Source organism: Typopeltis vanoorti, chromosome 9, assembly GCF_054136105.1.
Source record: "Typopeltis vanoorti isolate ZY-2024b chromosome 9, IOZ_Tvanoo_1.0, whole genome shotgun sequence".
Lineage (NCBI taxonomy): Eukaryota > Metazoa > Arthropoda > Arachnida > Uropygi > Thelyphonidae > Typopeltis > Typopeltis vanoorti.
The window spans coordinates 109,777,170-109,803,933 of record NC_143557.1 but is presented as its reverse complement, the minus strand read 5'-3'; the positions used below and the strand labels follow the sequence as shown (position 1 = coordinate 109,803,933).

The following is a 26,764-nucleotide window of genomic DNA, read 5'->3' as shown; positions in this document are numbered from 1 at the left end:
TTCACTCCCTCAATTTTTCTCACGACTCACATATCTGTGGTTTCCAGTCTTTAATCAAGTGCTTTATTCCTCCCCTAACTCTCAGAACCATAAATTAAAATTGGTTGGAATGCTGTCTGGTATATAACAAGCTTAGTGTTTTGACTAAACTCTCTCTTATTCTATATAAATTTATTCTCTTGACTTCTTACTATACCAACTTTGCTAATTCTGTTGTCTATTTCCATATTTAATTTACCATCTTCCTGAAGTGCTGAAACATTTTACTTGTTCTTCATTCATGAATGCAGCTGATGTTCAATGTTCCTATCTACTTTCACAGGTCTCTCATTTCATTGCTGATTGTCATATCAAATTTGTACAGCAGTTATTCAACACACACACACACACACACACACACACACACACACACACACACACACACACACACACACACACACACACACACGTTCTAGATTTAAGAGTATAACATCATCTGCATAAAGAGGTCAGATTAGCATCTCCACTTTTAGTATCAGATAACACCACTTTCTTCCATAATGTGATCCATATAGATAATGAATAAGAGTGAAGATAGTGTACACCTTAATCTTACACCTGATTTTACATCAAACCAACTTCCTGAAAATAGCACAGGCCTTGTTTAACCTGCCAATGCCCAACTAGCATAACATTTCATCATGTTGCACCATTATTGTGTTCTGATTTAAACCAATGCAGAATAGAGTTTGGTTGGCTAAATCTCAAATTAGCAGCCCATCCTCATTCATTCAATATCCAGTTAGATACCTACTAACAGGGTGCAGAACGAGAAATTAAGGATTGGGCTTGATTCAGAAGCCATAGTCTGTTCTTGACATTCCTTTAAAGGTAATGTGGAGGTCTTGCTCCTAGTTACCTAACTTTGCCCACTAGTGATCCCATCATATTTAAGTGCATATTAATGTTAAAAATAAAAATAATAATAATACTTACAATAGCTAGTGTAGTAGGAAACGGCTGTAAATCTTTTGGCTTTGGCAATTTTGGAATAAGATCATTGGGATCAACGTTTAACTGAAAGGGGAAAAAAAATCAATATATATACACACACACACACACACAACATAATTTTTTTTTTATTTTAATAAATATTTAGAATTTTCAAAATATATACCTTGAGTATAACAGATGCTGACTATAGCAAACACCTAGGGACTAGAGAAATATTTTGTTATAGCACAAGGCTTGCTATTGTGAGTTAACAGAATCAAGACTACCTCCCCCCCCCCACACACACACACCACAGGAAACAAAGGAAATGGGGGAGAGAGAGAGAGAACAAAGGAAATGACAGAAAAGAAAACATACAAGAAATGAGGGGTGAAATGGGGGGAGGAGGAAATGGTAAAGTACTGATGATAGAAAAGGATTGGCAGGAACAATACATAAAGTGTACAAAAACAACATAAAAAAAAAGGACAAATGCAAACAATAATGGGTCACAAATAAGAAAGAGAAGAGCATGAAATTATAAAAATGAAAAACTAGAAAAGACTAAAATTTTTGCCTTAGGGATCAATCCTTAGTTTTATTTTATTATCATACAGTGTCAGCTATTAAAAAAATCCTATCAGATGCACATTGTTATTTATCATTTACTATCTCTGTAAAGAGATTATCGTTTACTCTGAGTGTTAAGTAATTACACGAGTCCATTCTGATTGGTGCAATGACTTTTAACTCTATCCTTTTAGAATCCAGAATTATTGACTCCATACTAAATTTTAAAAAAATATACATTAAATGAAACTAAAACATTATATACATTTTAAATAAAATTACATAACTACAAAATTAATTGGATTCAAGGCCTTCAAAACAAGTATACACTTTAGAGATTTTCTTATCCTAAAAAATAAAATCATTCATTCTCTGAGTAATTCTATTATTGGATTGTTTAAATGTTAAACTAACATATGCTTAATCATGTCTATCAGACTAAACATCTTATTTTTCACAATAACAAAATGTTCAGTCAGTTTCTTTGTTAGGCCCTTTCTGAAAATATAAAATTTTCTTCTTTTCCAGGGAATCCTTTTTTCTTTCTTTTTTTTAAAAAAATCTCCCTTATATAGCATACAATATTATTCAATATTGTATTATTAAAAAAAAAAAAAAAAAAAAATCAGCTAACGCCTTTTTATTCCCGTATACGGGAGTAGGCGAGGCCATTTAGCCCTATCTAACTCTTGGAGACTGAGTGGGCAGTTCAATCTCCACCGGTACCAATCAGAGATAGATGGCCCAAGGCTATCCCTAATTAAGCGGTACTCAGTGAAGAGAGACGGCTCAAATGTGCCGCCATCTCGTGGTCCCTAACTCTAACACAATATATTTAATGTCTGAAATAATGTGGGTTCTACGGTCGATTTTCTTGAGTTTACAGGACGAAAAACCCGAGTTTCCGGGAGGAAAAACCTGCTTGCCCGTGCCAGAGATCGACTAACTCGGGAACCGGTCGAAAAAAGGCTTAGAAAAATTTCCTCTAGTCGCCGACTAGACTCGAAACCAAGTCTTCCTTCGTGCGGCCAAGGGCCGTGGTTGGCAAACGCCACATCCACTGAGCTACACAGGCTCTAATAACAGAAAAGAGAAAGACAGTTTCTTTTACTAATTCATAAACAACACATCTAAGTATAGCTCTTCATGTTAAGCCACGTTATAGTTTCAGATTTGACTAATTCCATCAGTTTTTCAAATAGAATAATAAAATAGATCCAGCATCCTTAAGACAGAAGACGAAACTTTTCATTCAGCATTTCCTCAAATACTGAATTAGAATGTCAACTACAATATCTTATTTTTTTTACTAACACTTCTTGACAGTCTCAACTCCTCCAGTTTACAGTACTATGATTCCTTTTCAGAATCTTCTATTAATATTCTCGAGACTATCACATTTTCTTAAAACTTCCTAAGAACAAAATTCTCTGGTTGCCATTATCAATTTTCTGTTCTCTCTCTCTACTTAAAACATAGTGACATAATATCCACTGAATATCACATTAGCAGAATTATGTTAAAAAAAAGTGATCAGTAGATGTGATTGAGGTTTGGGTGCCATATAGCAAAAACTGTAACACTGAAGCAAACATTGACATGTAAAGATAAGGAAGTCATTATGCTACTTTACAAGGATATGACCTCACATAAACTACTGTGTACAGATCTGGTCTCCTGATTTCCAAAGTGATGCAGATACAGTGGGGAGGGTGAAAAAGAGAATATTAGACTGATATTCGGAATGTGGAATATTAATGAGAATAGCAAACAAAAGGAAGAGTGGGCGATATGATAGGGACCTTCAAACTTCTGAATTGGTCATATGGTACACAGTATACTATATGCATAGGTCATATAATACACCAGTAGATGGAATTTTCCATTTTATGGAGGGTGGGGAGGAAACCAGAGGGCATCCATTCAAGTTGAAAATGAACAGTTAAGAAAGGGGCAAGAGCTAGATTTTTTCCTCTCATAGAGTGATGCATGATTGTTGGTAAGTTCCTTTATGTTATCCATACGACTCTTTTGCAGTCTTTCTTTCTTTCTCATGCCCTCAATCTTCCTCAATATAATTGTATTTTCCAAAATTCATCTGCTCACATAATATGCCCAAAGTACATTAACTTTTGTTTAATGAACATGTTTTCACATGTTCCTTTTAAGAACATCGCTGAAAACAACGATGTTGTCAAAAGGAAAACGCAAACCCAAAGATCTCCAAGGAGCAAGATGAAGGTCATGAGGATTTCATGTTTTTATTGTTTGCAAAAGTGAGCTTAAAACAGTACTGGTTTCAGATGGGGTCTTTTCCATAGTTTGTTATGTATAGCGCATCAACTGAACATTTTAGAATGCTAAAAAAATTAAGAACACAATTAAAAATAATAATAATAAAAAAAATTTTAAAAAAAAGGCTCTATATATTCTCTCAGCCACTCAATGACACTACTTAATATATATTTACTATCTCTAGTGGGTGGGATTCAGATAATAAAATATTCATTTCAAGAAGTCTTTCACACTCTTTTAATGTGTAAATATTAATATTAGATAAGAAATCATTTGGGAAAGTAAATAAAATAAAACAAAAAACATGTTTCATACCCTCATTTTTCTTTGCCTTGGACACAAGTATAAATCAAGGCATCTTTCAAATCGCTCTTTTATGAACTCAGAATATGCAGATACATGTCTGAGACAAGAAAACTTTTTAGGAATGAAGTTGATTTTTCTTTCTTCTGGGTCTTGAGCATTCCATTTTTCTTTCTATTGCGAAACACATCATCATTATATAAACAAATACAATTTCAAATTTATTAGCTATATTTCAGAAATCATTAGCCCCATTATAATTTTTGGAGAAATTAAATGGGACCACATCAATAAATTTAGAACTTAATGATAAAATTAATGACAGTACACTTAACTCTCACTACAACAAACTTGGTGAGACCACAGGGAAATAATTTTTTATAGTGGGCAATTTGCTATTGTGAATTTCTTTTAGTATGGAATTGTATCCATGGGACTCTGGTCGACTTTTCAGTAGTTTGTTATAGGGAGTGATATTGCTGTCTGCTACAATGAGAACTGAGTATATCATTTATTACTTTACAAATTTTTTCACAGAAAAATGTTATATTTAAGAATTAATGGAAATAGCACAAATAAAATGAATGCACATTTAATAAAATCATAATTATTTCTTGTTGAACCCTTGAAGAGCATATAAGGATTTTGCTAAACAATTACAGTTACATCATTACCAGTTTCTTATTTTCTTCCAAATTAAATTGAAGGTCTCAAATACAGTCAGAACTTACATTTTGGTATTCTAAGACACTAGTATGTGCATCATCAATCCACCACAATACTGGTCTTCATCTGGATCTTTTTCCTGTCATCAAATATCAGTTTACTAATCTTTCTTCTCCAATTCTGCTCAATCATACCACTGTAGATCAGTTCCGTTCACACATTCTTGAATGATGATATTAGTTCCCCAAAATATCTTAATCTTAATATGATTCTGTTACTGATGACATCTGTTTACTCCCTTCATTTTCCATATAACTATCATATCTGTGGCCTATAGTATTCAAATAGGTGTCTTATTTCTAACCAAATTTTAATATCCACAAGTTAAAATTAACACTGTCATGTATCTGGTAGTTGGACATGTTGGCTAATTCCTTTTTTTAATTTATCCAGCTAGTATTTCCATGATACTAGCTTTCATTATTCTATTATCTATTTCCATTTGACCAAGCATACTTAACTGGAACAAAGCTCAAAATGGTAGGCTTTTAAATCCTTCCCTGGCTTAGGAAAGGCAATTATAATCTCCTTTTGCCAATGTTAAATTGTGAATGAATATAATTTGTATGTTTTAATACTTCATTCACATTTAACATAATCCACCATGTTATAAGCAAGACTTGTAAATATTATTTGTTGTTAGTCTCTTGCTTGTAATATATTATTCATATAAATGCTTTGAGTTTTGTTTGTTATTAATCAATTATTTAATCTTAGAATACATAATAATAATGAAAAGACTCTATATAAATATGTCATTCAATTTATTTTATTTATTCCTGTGTTAATATTATAAGAAGCTGTGCAAATATATTATAAGAATTAGTATTTATCAAATTTAAATGTATATTATATGAATTGTAATATCTTTTTTATTTTGTTTCTGTATGTAAGAGTGATTTTATGTAATTCTTCTGATTGAATTTGATTGGCTGCTGAAGGAGAAATGGAGTTAATTTGAGTCAGCGTGTGTTTAGAACGTGAATAGCTGTGATATGGATCGAAGCCAGTAGATGTAAGCTGAACTGGCTAGAACCAGATTTTGGCAGGAAGAATGAATGATTTTAATTGGAAAACGAAAGAAAGAGATAAGAAGCGTTCAGGACAGCAAGGAGTGAAGTAATGAGTTGCAGTAAGGGGATTTGGGAAATGCCATAAATTGATTAAGAAAGGACTGGGAAATTAATAAGCAATTCGGAATATTTCTACGGAATTCTAAAATTACGACGGATTCCAATTGTTTTGAGGAAGAATAGTGCAAAGCTGAATTGAATGCATAGAAGAAAATAAGGAATAAGTAGATTACCTAAAACGAGTGCGTCATGACTTGTGAAGCTCTGTTTAATATTTCAGTTATTATAGTGAAGATTTCTTTTGAATAGCGTTGCTTCAAAGTAATAGTTAACTATTTTAAGTGTGCCTATAGTGAATCCAATGTGTAAAAGGTGTACCCCAGTAAGAGCAGTTTTATTTTTATATTTCAGCGTGAAGATATAAGAGTTAGCTCTGCCTGATGTATCTTAACATTAACTGTGGCATTCTACTAAAAATAGCCGAAGTAAGGAGCTTTAAAGTGTTTCCCCCTTGAAATGATAACTGCCTCATAATTAAATTAAGTGTTTGTTGACTAAGAGAGAATTAGAGAATTCTACCTTAATAATAATTACTGTAAAATTCTGGAACATTGAACTGTGTGAACCATTTTCAATTATTCGAAGAATATAGAATTGAAGCTGAACGTTTAATGCCAAATGTATTATGTTTGTTATGAGTATTTGAACTAAGTTGATGTATAAAAGAATTGAATTATCTCATTGAATAGAGACAAGCTGTGATAATAGTATTTAAGCGTTGAAGAATTAAGATCTGTAAATTTAACTTTAATCTTTAAACCAAACCGAGTGGCTACTAGTGTCTCAGATATTTTGAATATTGTTCAATTAGATTATCTTGCTTAGGAAATTATGCTTAAATGTACATGTTCTATAACCCAGTATTAAATGTTTATTTTATTGAATTCATTTGTTGTTTGCCTGATTTTTCTTCATTGCACCACTCATAAAACTTATTCGAACCTTGCAGAAGCCTTAAATGATAATATTAACCTCGGCCTGTATAAAGTGAGATTGCAAAAGTTAGATGATGACTGATTCCTCTGTATTATATAGACTAATCTGAATATAGGGTGGAGCAGGATAATATAAATTTCCTTATATTCGGATCAGTATCAATCAGCATCTAACAAAATAAAAACAGAAGTTAAAGAAATAAGAATAGATCCAACTAACCAACACAAATGGATCAATTAGCAAGATGGATGACACAACACCACGTAACCAGAAATATGCTCTCACAGAAATTTCTGTTGTGAAGGTGCAACAACTGATCCATGGCCAATGTTGCCAGATGTTTTATAGATCATATCCATCATAATGGATATGATCTGGTCCAACAACTGTTGGACGACATTTAAACAAAGCAGCTTTCTTCTTTGGTAAATGGTCTGTTCTATTCTTCTGTACCCTTTGTTGTTTTTGCTTTTTTTGGGCAAGGAATTTAGAGGGATAAGAAAATACTGATTTTTTTTTTTTTTTTGCAAATGTCTCCACAAGTGTGTCAGCAATTGCTGTTGGATCAGCAACTGTGCAACCTGTGCTTGAGAATAGAGAGCAGGTGGGTCCTCTCATTTTCCGGATTTGTCCCCACACTTCTTTGCTGTTGGTGGATCCTGATATACAAGAAATAAATAGGATTCAGGATTCCTTTTGGTGAATGCAATCGTTTGTTGTTGTGGAGTATCAGCAAAAAATATACCAAACTTTTTTCTGGGTGTCTTTGGCTGCTGTGCAATCAGCATTTCACCATGGCTAAGGAAAACATGGGAACAGACTAATGTTTTAAGAATTGTAGTTGTAGCTGCTGCTATAATACAGTCAGTCATATGCTTCACTACATAACTGAAAGGAGATGAATTGACTGTTGCAGAATCAAAAACTGCTAATGAGGAAAAGATGGACCAGTCAGCATGCTCAATTTTTTCGTGATATCTATAATGTAGTACATGGTTCCCCATGTAGCAGAGTGGATATCACGGGATTGCTTTCAAATAGGTTTGTCATCAGTTTCCCACATAAACAATGACAAAAGGAAGGGTGAGCAGATAGTTATGCAATGGTGAATGTTTGGATAGGCACATGGAAGGAGTTGCTACCTGTGTTTAAGATTGTTGTTGTCAAGCATATGTTCAACAACTCTTCCTCTGATGCTTGTTTGTTTGGGTAGTATGCCACAGAATGTTATATCCATTTAAATCCTCCATTAAAAGTAAAGGGGGGGATAGTAACTGCAACATGGCATCATCGAGGTCATCTTGAGAAAAATGTGAGAGTGAGATAAATGCAACATACTGTTATTATATTTCCAACAGTCTTATAGCAACTGCTTCTATACTGACGTTAATTTGGATTTGTCGGAAGGGAGATATGGTTGCCCATAAGGATGGAGACTCCTCCATGGGCAGGTCCATCCCTTGTCCAGTCTTTACAAAGTGATAACATTATGGAGAGCTGGATCATCACACAATTTCAGGTATGTTTCCTGCAAGAAGCATATTGTTTTATTATTCTGCAAGAGAGCCTTGAGACAATTCGATTCTAGGAACATTTCCACTATTTTTTTTTGGAGGCATCAACGAGTGGTTTTGTTTTCATTAGTAATTTATTTATTTATTTTTATTTTTTGAGAATTGTGGATGGCCAGTATCCATTATTTCTTCTCTTCTGGAAAAATATCCAAGACTTTGTCAAATTCTACTTCCTCTAGGGCACTGAGTATATTGATTGTTTTATCTTCTTGAAAGAAAGCAGAGGTATCGACGCTATCCTTTGATGGGCCATCAACAGATAGCATTTTGATTCTCTATGATTATGATGCACACTACAATATTTTTTTAATAAGAGGATTTTCATGTTAGTGGGATCCTTTTTGGCATATTTTCAAAAGTGAGTCCATAATGATTTTTCTCTTTCATTCCCTCAAAGGAGATAGTGAGCAAATCATATCTTTCAGGGATGTTGTAGTTGTGAGAAGGCTGAATTGACACTATCTTTACAGTTGCTTTCTCAGTGTAAGAGGGTTTAGCAGATGTTGTTGCTACTGTTGTGGTAAACTGCCTCTTCGCTTCTTGGTGTGTGATGCATTGCTCTGTTTTTAACTTTTATATCTTCTTTTCATCCTTCCACCTTTGGCATGCTCAGGAACATGCCAGGTGGTCTACCTCACAGAGCATTTTGGTGTTTTGCTCTTACATGTTCATGTAAGAGCAAAACTTACATGTTCTTTACTGCCGTGTCAGGAATAGATGACAGAGCCTTGAAAATCACTTAGAGAATGACCATATTTCTGACATTTAAAGCATCATAAGGGATTTGGAATATAGAGCCAAACTGGACAGTTGAGGTATCCTGCTTTGGCAGATGTTTCTAGTGGGAACCAGATGCCCATCCTATATATCACTATTCTTATAGCTGTCACTCCTTGAGATCAGAGCATATCCCTTGGTTTAGTGGTGGGTGACTGTAATTGGCATTTCCCCAACAGATATTGCATGAACTAACTTTGTTGATTGCGCTGCTGCTACAGCAGCACAATCAGGATATATCCTGAATGCAGTTTCATTAAATTTTTTGGAATTCCTGCCATTTTTTTATTCATTTTCTTCATTCAGAAGACATTTTGACATTTTTTCAATTCAACATTCGCCTTTTCAGTGCATGATTAGAAACAGTTGTGTATTTATTGCAGCCTGCACTCAAGAGTGGAATGCCAGGACTGCCCCAGATGCTATATGAGCACCACAGCAATCCTCTGCCCTGTCCCTGGACCATGGGGAAGTAGACTTAATACAACATCCTTGACCTGAAGGCAAGCCCACTAGCCAAATGATGCTGGCAGGGCCATCCAGGACCAGCTGTCTTGCCAAAGCTAATGCAAGACTACCAGGATCCTCCTTTCTGGATGTCCACAGGTTGCACCACACTACAAGCATGTCGGCAAGGCATTAGATTCTAGTGATGGTGGTCTGGAATATAGAACAGTAAAAAAGACTCGGGGGAGGTAGAGCACAAACACTATGGGAAGAAAAGCATAGGAATAAGAATGAAAAGGGTCAGTGCTACCATTGAGAAGTTTCCTCCATCATGAACAAGTACCTCATGGAGGGGCACATTTTGTGAAACACATCTAAAAAAGAATACATTAGTAACATATTTTTTAAGTTTTTAAAAAGTTTTTTTTTTTTTTTCCCATTTCATAGTGAACTAAGATGTACAAGAAGGCCAGAGTTTTGGCCCTTTCTTTTGAATGAAGTCATCGTCATCATCAACTTCCTGACATATATCCTCAAGGGGTGCACAGGATATGATAGTACTACATAAAAAACTTACATCATTATTAACTTCTTATCTACAATTTTCCTCCAAATCAATCTGTTACCTGTCAAGACTCCAACATGATCAGATCTTATATTTCTATCTTTTAAGACACTTTTTACTCTATCAATCCACCCATATCTTGGTCTTTCTCTGGATCTTTTTCCTGCCAACTGGGCAGAGAACACCTGTTTTGCTAATCTTTCCTCTCCCATTCTGTTTAAGTGACCATACCACCTGAGATTAGCTCTGCTAACACATTCCTGGATGCTAATAATGTCTATGGATATATTTATAATTATCAACATTAATATCATACCTCTTCTTCTGTAAATAAATACTCAGGTGGAGGGTTATAAGATTCTTCATGGCCAGGTAGTTTCATCTTCGGAGCAGGAATATAATGTTGCATTCTCTTAGTAATATCAGACTGAAAAACAAAAGAATAATGAAGTAAAAAATAATACAACTGACATTAATAGGAAGATAAATATCTATAAATAAACCTATCAAAGTATATGGTCAATTCATAAGTACATTTATGGATAAATAAGTACATTTGTCAAAGATCAATTCATAAGTATGTGCATTAATATATTTACAGATAAGTATATTAAAGTATATAGTCAATTCTGCACATACTTTGATATGCTTGCAATTAGACATTCTCTAAATGCTTCCCTTCATTAAATTCTGCCTATTAACTGATATAATCTGATCTATAAAAAGAGAATACAAATTTGGATATAAAAGAGAACACAAAGTAATGCTATCTCATGATGGCATTGAAAAATTGAGCTCAATGGGAAAATACTATCATGATATTCTTCTGCAGATAATGGTTTAAATGTAGTTTTCCACAAGGATTTTAAGGAACTCCAATCAATACAGACTTAGGCTATGCTCACAACATCGCTTCTGCTCTGCAGTAGCATAGTGCAGAACAGAAGCGGTGTTGTAGATGTTCTACAGATGTTTTTTTTTAGTGAATATTAGCAATTTTAGTAATTATTTTTTTATATCTTACTTATTTTAGATTGTAATGTTGAGTTTGAGTGTGTAAAATGTAATGCAGATATCATTTAGAAAGTGTTTTTATACATGGTACTGATGTATACAAGGAAAATGGCAGCCAAGGCTTCCCTTGTTCACCAAGTTTAGCATGAGGGATTTTTTACAATGTAGTGTGTGTGTGTGTGTGTTGTATGTATTCATTGTCAAGAGTGAATGAATTGTGGTATGACATTGAGAGTAGAGAGAGTTTGCCATAAATGTTTTTTTTTTGCCAGTGCAAGTCATGTGGAAAGTGAGAAAATGAAGTGACAAATATTAACGACCTATGGAAAGAAAGCAAAAGTGTCCTGGCAAACGCAGAGGTTAGTGAATAATAGTGTGTTGAATGTGAGCATGAAAGAAATGACTGAAAGTAATGTGAGTGATGAAGTGATAGTAAGGATTAAAATAGCAAGCTTACATTGCATCTTTCACAGGACAAAACAGGAGGAGCAACTGGAGAAACAATTGTCGTGTGGTACAGTAAGCAAAAGAATGAAAGAAAATGTGAATTCAGAAAGTATGAAAGTGTGAGAAACTGGAAATAAGAAGTTATTGTATGGAGCTTCAATGATAAGAGGTATATTTAATGAGAAAGTGACAAAAGCATGTTTCCCAAGTGCAAAAATCAAGGATGTTAATGATGCTGTTAGTCTGCAGAAGGGAGAAGTGAAAGAGATGACTGTTATGGCAGGAACAAATATGCAATGAGAGAAGATATGAAATAATTGTTGAAAGAAGTAAAAATAAAGAGAAAGGAAGTAAACTCTGTGAGTCTTCTGCCTCTGTATAAAAGGAAAGAATTAAGAAGGGCCATGACTGCTAATGAGTCAATGGGAAAATTATGCGGGAGGAATGGTGTGTGCAGTTTATTGATGCATGGAGCAAATTTGATGGATGAAAGGACTTATATATGCCTGCTGGATTATATTTAATTGGTTTTAGAATTAGATGTTTGGAGAAAGTGGTGTTGTTTGGTGAGAGTTTGGAAGTGCAAAACCAGGAAACTAGAAATATTGGGGGGGGGGGAATGCAATGAAGCATGTCTACCCCTCCCTTTTGATGATAAATAAGCACGTGAACAGAAATGAGTATCATCATCATGCATATCAAAGATTTAGGCCTTAGAAGTCACCATTGAATCGTTTTAAGAGAACGCCCTCGTTTTCTTTTTCCTAATGGCATGTACTTTAAGGCTTGTTTTGGTAATCTTTCTATTTTCATTCTTTGAACATGTTCCATCCATTTATGTTTATATATTTTAATTTTTTCTATTACTGATTCTTAGTTTAATTCTTTCATAATTTCTTCTTTTTTCTTTTCTTTTGTGATCAAATAGAGTATACTTTGCAGTTTTTCTCATAAACTTCATTTCTGCTGTTATTAATCTTTGTCTTTTTTTTTATTGTCTAGATTTCACTTCCATACATTAAGACTGGTAGGGCTAATGTATTGTATACTTTTAGTCTGGTTGTTTTTGAACTAGGTTTGGTTTAAATATAGAGTTAACAACTAAACGTGAGAAAGATCGTATCGAATCTAAATTCCGATATTAGCATGTCATGTAATTTGTTACCTTTCAGTGAGAATAGCGCAACTTACTAAAATTGGGGCTCATTTCAGGTTTGGAAATTAATCCATTTCGAAAATCTGACTATTTCCTTTCAAACGGCTGGTTCTTTAACATGGTAGCCTATGGGAGACCGCAGCGGACGCATTAATGCATGAGCGGGTACCTCGTCTTCGTTCGCTACCGGAAATGACGTCACCGGAAGGGGGATGAAGTGGAAATTATACCAGTTATTATAGTTCAAGCTTGATGTTCTTGCAACTTCTAGCCATAGTGATTGTTGCCTTTACAGGATGCAGCAGAGGAGTGTCATGGCAACTGTTACATCAGATTGATGTCATGGTGACGCTCGTATCTCTCTCTCTCTCTCTCTCTGTCGCCGGCTAGCATAGCGGCCGTGGTCGTCTCCCTGTGTGGCTGTGGTTACGATCAGTCGCTTGCGTGCATATGCGGCCGAGCACACGCGGCATGTTTGCTTTTTACGGTATATGTCACCATACGCGGCCAGGGTGAAAAAAGCTTACCGCACTTGTGATTTTCGTTTCCGAAAAATAAATAAAGGCACATTGCATCCCTGCTAATAAGATATTTGAAGTAGTCGTGTCTTGCAGTTTTAAGCAAAAGACAAAAGCGAAGAGTCTGTGAATAAAATACCATTGGATAAATTTTTGATATTAAAAAGGCTTGCAATCGGAAACCTCGAGTAATGCAGTTTAACACCATTTATTGTTCATAAAAAAAATCGTTCCTAAAATTGAAATGTGAGACCCATATAATCTTATTTTGTAAGGAAACAAAGCAAAATGTAATATTTATTGCAATAAATGTTATTTAAAAATTATATTTGACAATCTTTCCAATGCAAACAAACATTTTGATTATTTATTTTTGCACATGTGAAATTCGTTTTTATTTTGGGAAGAGACAACAAATTGTGCAGCAAAAAATGTCAAATATCATAGGGCAGTAAAGAAATTCCAAGTAACACAGTGCACATAAAGACAATAATCCGTTAACGGCGGCGGGGGGGATTGCAGTTGAACAGATAAAATACTGATGAAGTTTAAACAGCATTCTATGTTTTAATTAGGTCAAAGGGATTTTAACATAGCCAGTTTGGTTGTAAAAAGTAACTCATTTGAAGAAATATTAGCAGCATAATAATAAAATAGTAAAATTCATAATGCTTCAGAATAACTTTAATACCAAAACAAGATGAGACGCATCTGTAGAAATCTATTATTAGTCCTTTTAATTATGAACTCTAAGATATATTGGTTGTATTTATTTTTGTGTTTTTAACTTAAATAAACTAGTTTCATTTTGTCATATATGGTTTTCACTTCTGGACTACCTGGACTTTTAGACTATTGTTCTTATCAATATTACTAAATTCCAATCTCCTCTGGAAATTTTCTCTTCGTAAATGTTTGACTTGGGTTGACCAAACACTGAGCGACTTATTAATCCAGAATTAGCAGTTTAATCCAGAGACAACAGGTTTTTTGTGTGCTGCTGCTATTTGTATTAATTAGTTGGGTAAGAGCAGTTTCTATCACATAAACAGAGTATTTGAATCCCCCCCCCTCCCCGAGTTACTCAAAATTAAAACTTTAAACAAATTACACTCACTCTGCGATGGCTCAGGAACGACTCACTTGTCTAATAATAATAATATCTATAGAGCATGAAATTGCTTCTGCAATCAATATAGATGAATTAATTCGAAACTGATTGAGGCTGTTTAATGCGACTTCTGAAGGAATACGACCATTCTTTCTCAATAGCATTGAAAGTAATCTAAGCTTTTATCCTTTACCACCAGCTGAGAACATTATTGTCTAGTATTTCATATCATCGTTCTATATATATATATACATAGAAGATCGTTATATATATATATATATACAGGGCCGCATTTACCATTAGGCGCATGATGTGCAAGCTGGGGCCCTCACTCTCTATGGGAGGGCACATAGAAAAACTTTACTCCTCACAGAGAACAATAAAAAAAAAAAAAAAGCATAGGACGTATACACGTCCAGCAAACCTGGATAGTTATTATTTTTAGTTATTAGTGATTATTTTTTTAAATTTTAATATTTAACATCTAAGTTTTGTAGCGGAACAAAATGGGATGCAATATCACTTTATTTTAATTATCATTTTATATTATAAAGTATACATATATATATATATATATATATAAAGAACAATCACAGACATATTTAATGCATGAATTCCCAATTTCAAATGCAACTATTAAATAAGCACGCACTTCGTAGTTTAAAATGTGATATTAACAATATATCATGTTCATCGCTCTGTAAATGCTGCTATATAAATCGCCCGCGATAACGATGACCAAAAGCGCCATCTTACCACAGGTATTGTATTTACTGGCCATCTTCATCCACATGGTGGTTTCCTGCTGCAGGGAGTTAGTTTCTGTTCGTGATATGTGCGCATTCGTTTTGTAAAATAATCTAACTTTGTCCTCTCTTACTTAGTATGTGCTGCTTGTATTGGTTATGTTTGGATCTGTATATATATGTATTTAGGAATTGTGCATTGTATGGAAACCGACGATACCATACAAACCAAGACATCTAGCAATCACACCGATGTTGTGTGCGTATGGCGGATACCATGTTCGGCTGCATTTTCCTGTCAGTGACGGAACCCTAACAGTAGCCAAAAATATGGAGTCATGATAGCGTTTGTGTGGTGATAATAAACACGAAACGAATACCCAACTCATTTTTACTTAATTTCTTGTATGCTTTATTTATATTCTCCTCAGTGCTGCTTGTGCTTGTTAAGTGTTATCGACTACTATTCAACCGACAACATTACATCGTGCATGGGATATATTTAGTTCCGCTGCATATGCCCTTCCAGTGCCCGTAATATTACGAAAGATACGTCAGTTTCTCTAACAGGTTTCATCTGTGGTGACATCCAGCAAAAGTGCTTGTTATTTGTGTTATAGCTGTTTTCTTTATATCCTAAGTAACTTCAGTTCCTCTGGTAAAGGAATGTTCATTTCAAAATTGGCGGGCGCAATTATTCCACTAGCGAGAAGCTTTCCTCCTCTACCCATCGGTGCGTCATTGTGATGTCTGCCTGATGTAACATCCGCCTCATCCCCCTTCCGGTGACGTCACTTCCGTTCGCGAACGAGGCGCCTGCTAACGCATCACGACGTGCACAGCGGTCGCCCATAGACTTCCATGTTAAAAAATGGACAGTTGGAAAGGAAAGAGTCCCTGTTAAAAATTGGATTAATTCAAAAAATATGGATTATCCGTTCCGGCGCTTGGTTGCACTGTGACATTCCACAGGTAGGGGATTGTCATATATAAGGTGTCATGCATTTTGGAATTTTGAAAAATGATACATTTATTGTCAATAGTAACCGAGTTAATTACACCTGTTACTTTTATAAATATTTTGTAATTTTTACATTTATATCTTTTTCATTTTCATATGTGATCATACATCCTACATAGTTAAATGAATTCACCTGTTCTAAGATCTTGTTATCTATTACTATTTTAGTTCTTGCTGGATCAACAGAAAAATCAAAATCTAGTTTTTGATTTTTCTGTTGATATTATCATACCATAATCTTTGGCTATCTCATTTAGATCTAAAATAGCTTTCTGTAATTTATCTTCAGAATTTATAATTATTATTTGGTCGTCGACAAAAAGGAGAGTGTTTAAGTTCACTGTAGGAGAAAATTTAATTCCTTGATGTAAATTTTTATTCCATTTTATTATTATTTCATTTAAGTAGATATTAAAAAGAGTTGCCGAGAGGGAACATCCCTGTCGGACCCCATGGTTTATCTCTCGCGTATATGATAGCTCGTGATTTAATCTTATTTGTATTTGATTATTTTCATATATACTTGTGATAGCTTTTAGGATATTATTTGGTATTTGTCTTTCTTTTAATATGTTTCTTTTAATTTTGTCAAATGCTTTTTCAAAGTCAATAAATAATTATGCAATGTTGAATGCAATTTCACAGGTTTCCAATTCGAATGGGTTGGTAATATTACACGAGGAGAATTGTGAATACAAGGGGATGTTGAAATGCATGTACACAAATACCAGAAGTATCAGGAACAAGAAAGGGAAGAGAAGTTTTTAGCATTGGTCAGCTTGGCTTGGCCAAAAATTATAGGCATCAGTGAGACCTAGTTGACAGAAAATAAAGGATAACGTATTTTCAGGGAGGACAGAGGGAATAGGATAGGAGGTGGGTACGGTTGATGATAGCTGAAGAATTATAAGCAACAAAAGTAAAAGTTAAAGAGGATTTTAGGTCTGGGGGAAATGATTCATTTGAGACTGTCTGGTGTGGGATAGAAGCAAATTGGACAAAAAAAAAATTATTTTGCTGTTGCTACAGACCAGGCAGAAGATGCTATTATTGGCAGATTAGCACAATGAGCGTGGGGTTGAACAATTATTATAGGAGACTAACTACGGGGACATAGATTAGAGGAAGCAAAGGAGGCATGTCTAGATGGAAGTGGAATTTATACAATTGCTAAGGGATAATTACATGAAACAAGATGTAATAGAGGGGACCAGGGATATGAGTGCTGGATCTGGTAATAGCATCAGAAGATATATCCATAACCAAGGTGGACACTCTGCCTCCAACTGGGGGAGAGTAACCATGCAGTCTTGTTCTGGGAAGTTGCCAAACATATGGAATTCTCTGTCAAGAAAAGGTTTATGTTTACCTATAAAAGTGGTAATTATAACAGACTTAGGAGTCATCTTGAAACAGTGCCATGGTTGAAAAACTACAAAGAAAGCATGTTGGTAGTGCATGGGAAGTGGTCAGAGATTGTTTAAGAGAAGTAGCATCAGACTGCATAGTCAAGGTCAAGAGGATAAACCAGGTGGGGAATTTTACTCCAAGAGAGTGAAAAGAAGGTAAGATAGTTCCATTACATAAAGCTGGATCCAAGACAGAAGTAGCAAATTGCAGACCAATTAGTATCTTTGAAGTCTTAGTATTGGAAAAGTTGGTTAAGAGTAAATTTCAGGAATGAGTGGATAGGAAAATGATACTCTATAGGGGCAGCATGGCTTTGTAAAAGGTAGGTCCTGCCTCAGTAATCAATTCACATTGTATAATGAGGTGACAGCAGAATTGGATACAGGAAATGGCTACACCATGATACTGCTTGACTTTGCAAAGCCATATGACAGAATATCGCATGGAAAACTATTACATAAGATGGAGCAAATGGGAATGGATAGAGGGATAGCTGACAGACATCAGAGGGTGGTGTATGATGGAGTGGAATAAAGGTAAATGAGGGCGACTAGCGTAAATGCCCCAGGGATCTGTACTCTGTACATTAATGAAATAGCAGATTTGAAGGAAGATATTCAGTTGTTTTCCCGATGATGCAGAACTAGGGAGGGCAGCAGCTGATAAAGGTAATGTAAACATCATACAGGATGATTTAAATAAATTAGCAGTGTGGGCCAATTTATTTGAAAGGACAATGACTGTCAATTCAATGTTGTAAAATGTAAAGTAATGCACTTTGGGATGAAAAAGATTACATACTTTGTATCATATTGATGGTTCTAGTTTACAGGAAACTGATGAGGCTAAAGATCTGGGGAGTGATAATGGATAGAGATTTGAAATTCAGAAGAATAGCTCAGATGATTACTTGGATGCTGAAGAACACACTGACAAGATAGGGATTTTACTATCCCTCTTTATAAGGATATAATTCAGCTACATGTTGACTACTGTATAGATTTGGTCACTTGCATTTATTAGGGATTGGAAGCTGGTGATAGGCCTGCAGAATGTTCCCTATGAGAATAGACTGAGGATGTGTGGATGGCAGATAGAGATCCCATTTATTGAAAACAAAAACCAGGACACAATACATTTTGTAGAATTAAGGGTTAAGAGAAATAAATTTTATTCTTTAACATTATGTATTTTAAAATAAAAAAATTAAATTTATTTGAATTTGATTTATTAATGTAAATAACATAAATGTTTATACATATGTCAAATAAATAGAATTCTAATAACAACACTTAAACATGTATCAAACATTAATAAGTATATGAAATATAAAGACAGAGAATAAAGATATAAAATGTTAATATGTCTTTTGTATTGACATTGTCAGTTATATCTGCCCTACCTCCATGGCCAATGTTAAATTCTGCATGGCACACGCTACATTTCACTCTTGAGCTATCATCACAATCACTGCTTTTGTTATGAAAATGAAAGGGAAAAGATCCTTTTCAAAGGAAAAGGATCTTTTTTCAAAAATTTCAATGAAAGTCAATTTTTCATTGAAATTACACTTTCTTTTGGGCATTTTGTAACAAACGGTATAACTTTATTAATTTAAAAAATACAATATTCACAATTAATACGAGAATGCAAGAATACGAAATGAACAGTTCAAAACTAGGTTATATCACATACCCTGTAGCGATATAAAAACAATTTAGCGCCTGATGCGTGAAGCTTAGTTCGCTTAGCGTATGATATCTGATGGTCCGAAATGTTTCTCATTGGTTGAAATAAAATGAGCTATCGTGGCGCGTTAATATTCAAAAACATGTAGACCAATGAGAAACATTTCGGACTATCAGATATCGTATGCTATGCAAACTAAGCTTGAGACAAAAGACTGCTAAAAATTTATGCCGACCAGACGAACGAAATAGATGCTGTGGTTGCGATTAGTTAAACATACAGTTGGGCGACTGTCTCCCTCATTCTGACATTCTTTTCTCTGGCTGAATGAAATGTATGGAACTAAATCATTTTCCCAAAATTCTAACATTCTGGTAATTCACCGAACTACAAAATAAATATGTCTCCGCTTTTTTTTTTGTAAACATACATTTTTAAAGGTACCCAAAAATATTATGACTTGTACGTATTCTTATTAGAAATGTTAATATTTTTATATTCTAAAAAATCCATGATATTTAGCGTCCCAAACTAAACATATCGGGACGCCGGGACAGAAGTAATAAAACCAGGACTGTCCCAGGCAAACGGGGACACATGGGATCCCTAATGGCAGAGTTTAGCTGACAAGTGGAGGAGAGGGAATACGATAGAAACTTATACATTACTTCAAAAAAAAAAAAAAATCAGCTAATGCCTTTTTATTCCCGTATACGGGGAGTAGGCGAGGCCATTTAGCTCTATCTAACTTTTGGAGACTGAGTGGGCAGTTCAATCTCCACTGGTACCAATCAGAGATAGATGGCCCAAGGCTATCACTAATTAAGCAGTACGCAGTGAAGAGAGACGGCTCAAATGTGCTACCATCTCGTGGTCCCTAACCCTAACACAATATATTTAATGCTTGAAATAATGTGGGTTCTACGGTCGATTTTCTTGAGTTTACAGGAGGAAAAACCCGCTTGCCCGTGCCAGAGATCGACTAACTCGGGAACCGGTCGAAAAAAGGCTTAGAAAAATTTCCTCTAGTTGCCGACTAGACTCGAAACCAAGTCTTCCTTCGTGCGGCCAAGCGACGTGGTGTGCAAACGCCATATACATTACTTAAGGATTCTATATGATTGACACAAAAGAAATTTTTCAATATATGGGGAGAGGGGAGAAAACAAGGATCACACTTGGAAGTTGTCTAAGAGCATGGTTAGCAAGGGTGTGCGAACTAGGTTCTTTACTTGGAGATTGGTGAATGAGTTGAATGGATTGCCAGATGTGGTTGTGAGCACCCCAACAGTGAATAGGTTTAACCTCCCTACTGGCCGATGTGGATGAAATAGTGAGACCAAATTGCACTTCTTATCCATTCTCGTAGACAGGCTTATACGTTGGTTATGCATTATTAAAACACTTAAGGAATAGAACAACGTAGTTAAGAATATAAATTAAATTAAACTTTAATAAATATATATATATATATATATATATATATATTTTTTTTTTCTTACTTATCCATGTTATTCAACAGGTGTTACTGGTATCCAGATTTAGCTTGACGTTCTATAGATGTCATGGCCGGTTGGGGTGTTAAGGAGATGTATCATACGTATTGTATAAACTCTTGACTTAGATCAATGGATGGTTGATAGACAGATATCAAAAAGTGGTATACAGTGGGTGTGAATCTGCCAGATTTAAGGTGACCAATGGTGTACCTCAGGGTTCAGCCCTTGGGTCATTATTGTTCAATCTATACATTAATGGCATCAGGAAGGATCTAACATCAGATGTGCAACTGTTTGCCAATGATGTGAAGATAGACAGGGCAATCAGGGATACTGCTAACATTCAGCATGATTTGAATATACTGGAAATTTGGGCAAATGAAAATGGCTGTCAATTTAACGTTAGTAAGTGTAAAGTTATGCACTTTGGCGTGATTAGAGTTCCAGCGGCATATTATATTAGCCAGTTATGCTACAAGAAACTGAAGAGGCAAGGGATCTTGGCATATTGGTGGATAGGGATTTAAATTCAAAGGTCACATAGCAAAAGTTCCAAATACAACTCAGAGGATAATTGCGATGTTGAAGCAAATCTTGACATGTAAGGATAAGTCATTTTGCCTCTTTATAAGGCTTTGATAAGACCTCACCTGGATTATTGTGTGCGATTTGGTCTCCTGGGTTCCAAGGAGATAAAGAAGCTGTGGATAGGGTGCAAAGAAGAGTTACCAAGATTATATCTGGATTTAGGATTTAGATTATGAGGACAGATTGCAAGTATGTGGATTGCAGACTCTGGCTAACAGGAGAAAGAGGAGCGATATGACAGAGATCTATAAATGTTTGAATGGGTGTTATAGGATATCAACTGATGAAATTTTTTGTTATGAAGTTAAATTTATTTGCAGTCAAGAAAAGGATAAGAGCTAGCTTTTTCTCTCACAGAGCAGTGAGTGAGTGAAACAGTTTTACCTTCAGGGGTAGTGAGAGCATCTAGTGTGAATAAATTTAAGGTAAGATATGATAAATGGTTTGGGTGATTTATAGCCTCTCTCAATGAGTCCTTGACTCCCTGGAGGTTTCAGATAAAAAATATAAATAAATAAAAATGAGCCAAGAAGTGATACAGCAGTCAAGAGGAAAACAATCCAGAGTACATATTAACATTAGTAGCAGAAAAAGCCATCAGAAACCTAAATATTATTAAAAAATATCTGGAGAGATAATACTAGGCCAAAAATGCTGAAATATGGAGGTACATTGTACACTAGCAACACTGCATATTCAAAAGGCCAGGTTGGAAAGTCAAATTTCAAATAACTCGAGTAGAACTTTAATAGTATCCATCTTTAGAAAGGGAAATAAAACTGTCAGAATTACAGAAAAATTTTCCAATTAATGTCCCAGGTAAGGTTTATGTAAGTATATGTGAAAAGAAGCTAAAAAATATTGCGAAAGAGAAATTTAGAGAAGAACAAGCTGGATTCATGCCATAACAGGGATTGTAAAGACTAGATTTCCACTTTAAAACAAACAGTTTCACTTTTAAGATAAATAGAGAAATACCAGCCAAGTGACTAGTACATCAGTAGCAACACAGATGTTTATGATCACCACCCAATTTGCTGGAGTCCTGAAGTGGATTAAAAATGTTCCATGTTATATAGAAAATGCTTAGCTCATTGATAGTACTGATGTACTAAGTTTAACAACCTTTTTGTGGGTGGCTCAAAAAAAGTTGAGAAATCATGAGTCAGTATTTGTTTTGTAGATCTGAAAAAAGGATAATAAAAAACTACGGTACTTGGCCATGATAGGCCGCTGAACCTGACATCCAAAGGAAGATGGGAGATTTGATAAAGGCATATGACAAAGTGCTAAGAGACAGCACTTCAAACACTACAATTATATGGTATAAACCAGTGTTTCTCAATGTTTTTTGGATCATGCCCCACCACAAGTCTCAAAGATTTTGATGACCCCCCCCACCCTAGCATAATATTCAGCCAAGTTCTGAAAAAGTATAATATAAATATGTGCATGTACATTTTCTAATTCCCCCCCCCCCCCCCGCGGGGTGTACGCCCCAAGTTGAGAAACATTGGTATAAACAGAACATGACATGACATTAACATTGCATATATTTAAGGCCATTGAAATACTAAAGAATCATCATGAAATAAAGATTTATATATGAAATATACAGCAATATCTATTTTCATATAAATGATTCAGAAGCGTAACAACCATTGAATCTTCAACTGATTAATTACACAGGCCTGCGATGGAAGTTGTCTGAGAAGTAATAATTTTTTTGATTCTTATAGATTTTTAGGTGCTGAGTTCAGAAAAATAGTAAAAAAATTCCATTACCCAATTTCTAATTTTATCGTTTTTATTAGTAGTATTTGGATTTAAATTCAGCATTGGTATTTCTTTTCATTCTCCTTTATTTACAGCTAATTTAGTTGTATAAGTGCTTTTTTGAAGTGCCTTTTTATGGTAAATAAAGAAATTTCCACAAAACTTCTTGTTCTTAAGATAGAAGAGGGAGAGAGGAATACAGATAAAAGTGCAGGTGGCTACTTTGAATCTGATCCACAGAGATAACGGATGATTTTCCTGTTGTCACAGACAACAGGAAAATCATCCGTTTATTATATTTCTGAAAGGTGGCATATTTTCTAAGTTAGTGTGAAGAATTAATTTAATGTGTTTGCAGTTTTTTTTATGTTTTTACATAGTGTCGTGTAATAGCATTGATGTCATTCGTTTAACTGTGTTTTAAAGTGGTGTTTGTAATGGCTTCAAGAAGTTGCAAAAATTCACCTAACAAAGAGGATACAGACCCTTGTTTTTTTGTGCGAGTGGGACAGCCGAGATAGAGAGCAATGTTGGGCCAGAAAGAGTCACATTAGAACCTGGAAGTAAAAATGTGTTACACAAAACTTTGGTTGCTCAGCAAAAAATCCTTTTACCCTTACTTCACATAAAGCTAGGATTGATGAAGTAGTTTGTCAAGGCTTTGTCAAAAGAAGGAGTGTGTTTTAAATACATCTGTGCAAAATTTCCAGGATTATCTACAGAAAAATTAAAAGAAGGTATTTTTATCGGTCTGGACATCAGAAAACTTCTGAAGAATAAACTGTTAGAAGAAAAAATGGAACTGTCGAAAAAGAAGCGTGGAAAGCTTTGAAAGAGGTGGTGACCAAATTTTTAGGAAATCACAAGGACCCCAACTATAAAATGATTGTGGAAGACATGCCACAGAAATTCAAGGATTTGGGATGCTTCATGAGCTTAAAAGTGCACTTTCTCAACTCTCATTTAGACTACTTTCCTGAGAATCTGGGAAGTGTCAGCGAAGAGCAAGAAGAGTGATTCCACCAAGACATCAAGGAGATGGAAACAAGGTATCAGGGCAGGTGGAATGTCAACATGATCGCGGACCATTGCTGGATGTTACACAGAGACGACCCGAGAAAAGAATTTCACAGAAAAAGTTCAAAAGGAAGCTTTGAAGGAAAAAGAAAAAGACACTACAACGAAATATAAAGTATGTACTAATGATTAATCTTTAATTACTTTAATTAAATAATTTTTTTCCAATACTTTCATTCCAAAATTGTTTACGGAAAATTTTAAATACTGTTATTTTACTTAATATAATGCATTTTAAAGCTATTTTACTGTAATATTGAGATCCATTTTGGGAAAAATCCTTACATGATAGATTTAAAATCAGCAGTCAAAAATAAATCAGAAACAGTTTAATAGTTTCCAGACAATTTTTCGTGACTTGAATTTTGCAGGCCTGTGTTATTCATCTAAACCATGGGGTAAAAAGTGCAATTAAATCCCCATTCTCCTTCTAAAACATATGCTTATGTTCTTTATTAATTGTGGTGGCTATTTAGTTTGAATAAAACAAAGAATATTACCTCTGCAATATCACATTACATTTCATAATAATTGTGAAATTATTTCATAAAAATAAAATTATGAAATTTTATTTTCATATTTAGTTTAAAATTAGTTTTATTAGTTTAAAAACTCTAATCAATGTAAACTGTTAACAAATTTTGTGTTGCCATCTAATATTTTATAATCTTTATAACAAGAGGTAAGGAAATAATCACATGCATTCATTCCTGATTGGTGTAATGACTAAACTTAATCCAACCCAGGATATGATTGATTTTAGATCAAATAAATATGTCATCACCAAATTCATCATATATACCCTCTGGAGGTGGGGAAAAGAATATTATGATAGTATGTCATGAAAAGTTTACATCTTTACTAACTTCCTATTAATAGTTTTTCTCTAAATTATTCTGTTATTCACAGCTGATCTTCTAGCCTTCACCTTTGGACTCAAGCCATGAAAAAAATCTGGAGAAACCCAGATAGTCACTCTTAACATTTCTAAAGCATTTGATCAGGTTTGTCACAGAGGCCTAGTCAGCAAACCACCATCTTATAGTCTGCTTTCGATCCTCTTTAACTGGATTAACAGCTTTATCACTATTGCTAACTATGAGTCATAGTCATGGTGAATGACTTCCTCTCCTCAGATTTCCCCACCAATGCAGGAGTATCCCAGGGCTCTGCACCTTTGCATACTCTGTTCCTCCTATATATAAATGATCTGTTTTCACTGACATCATATCCCCTATCCATTGCTATGCTGAAGACAATACTCTCCATCTCTCCTTTTAATTTAACAAACCAGTGGCTAAATATTAGAAACCTCAAAATCTATCATAACCAACTTCTAAAGTCTGATGTCCTTGCTAAATTTCAATGGGGCAAGGACAACCATGTAGATCACAATGCCACCAAAACTCATTCCTCTCTAATCTCTTGCAAGAAAGATTTCACAATCCTTCTTAACCATCAATAATACCCTTATATTCAAACACATTTACACTTCCTCTCTTGGGTTGACCTACACCTCCAGCATATCCCTTCACAAACATCTCAGATATAGCAGCTGCCAAAAAAACTTGGTGTGCCATTCCACATAAGGCACTACTCCTCATCTGTACAAATCCTCCCAACCATGGAATATTGCTAGCATTTGAAGTGGTGTGCCAAAATCCTCTATAAGATTACTTGATGCTATAGAAGAGGACAATATGGTTATCTGATAACTGTTTTCACTGATATCCACTATAATCTCTCTCTCTCTCTCTCATAGACATTCAGATTTTGGCTCATGACTATTCTACAGATACTTTCATGGATCTGGCCATTATCATTCCTCCATGTTCCTTGAAAATAGTAAGAACAAGAGCAGGTGCTGATCAACACCTATTTACAATCCAGTTCCAAGAACTCGTTGAACCAAGTCTGCCTCCTCTTTCATCCCATCTATCTCTATTCTTTGGAACAGTCTCTCTCTCCCTCCCTCACTCAGTCTTCCCCAAAGACTACAACTTTTAGCTGCTTTAAAAAAAGTCAACAGACTCCTTTCATATATTCTTGCCCATTCATGGTAATGATAAGCTATAGGTCTTGCATCACCTTTCATGTACAAGTCAGATATAAAAAAATTAATTAAAAATAAAAATAATTTTTTTTTTAAAAAAGGGGTATTTAAAATATTTCCAAATGCATTCTTTACTACTTTGAAATATATGATCACTTAATAATCAAACCTTTCACATAAGTTCACAGAGTATAAAATATTCCCAATTTTTTTACCCTATTTCCTGTGTTAGGCTCAATGGTCTGTCATAGACAAGTAATTTGGCATCATTGAAACCTGATTAAATACTTGATAAGGGGGTTAAATCCTATCTGCAATGTGTATTATGGGATATTTGTGCATTCTTCTGGCTAGATTACCT

The 26,764-nt window shown here is 34.7% G+C and overlaps 1 protein-coding gene across 1 annotated transcript in view; it reads right to left on the bottom strand.

Moving 5' to 3' along the window:
* Window positions 1–26,764, bottom strand: part of LOC150103417 (ribosome biogenesis protein bop1) — a 128,496-nt gene that overhangs the window by 46,521 nt on the left and 55,211 nt on the right. The window contains exons 8-10 of the mRNA XM_090398153.1: window positions 10,615–10,725; window positions 4,153–4,314; window positions 976–1,056 (exon numbers count right to left, since the gene is read on the bottom strand). Coding sequence (XP_090254279.1) covers window positions 976–1,056; window positions 4,153–4,314; window positions 10,615–10,725 — 354 coding nt within the window. The remainder of the gene's footprint in view (window positions 1–975; window positions 1,057–4,152; window positions 4,315–10,614; window positions 10,726–26,764) is intronic.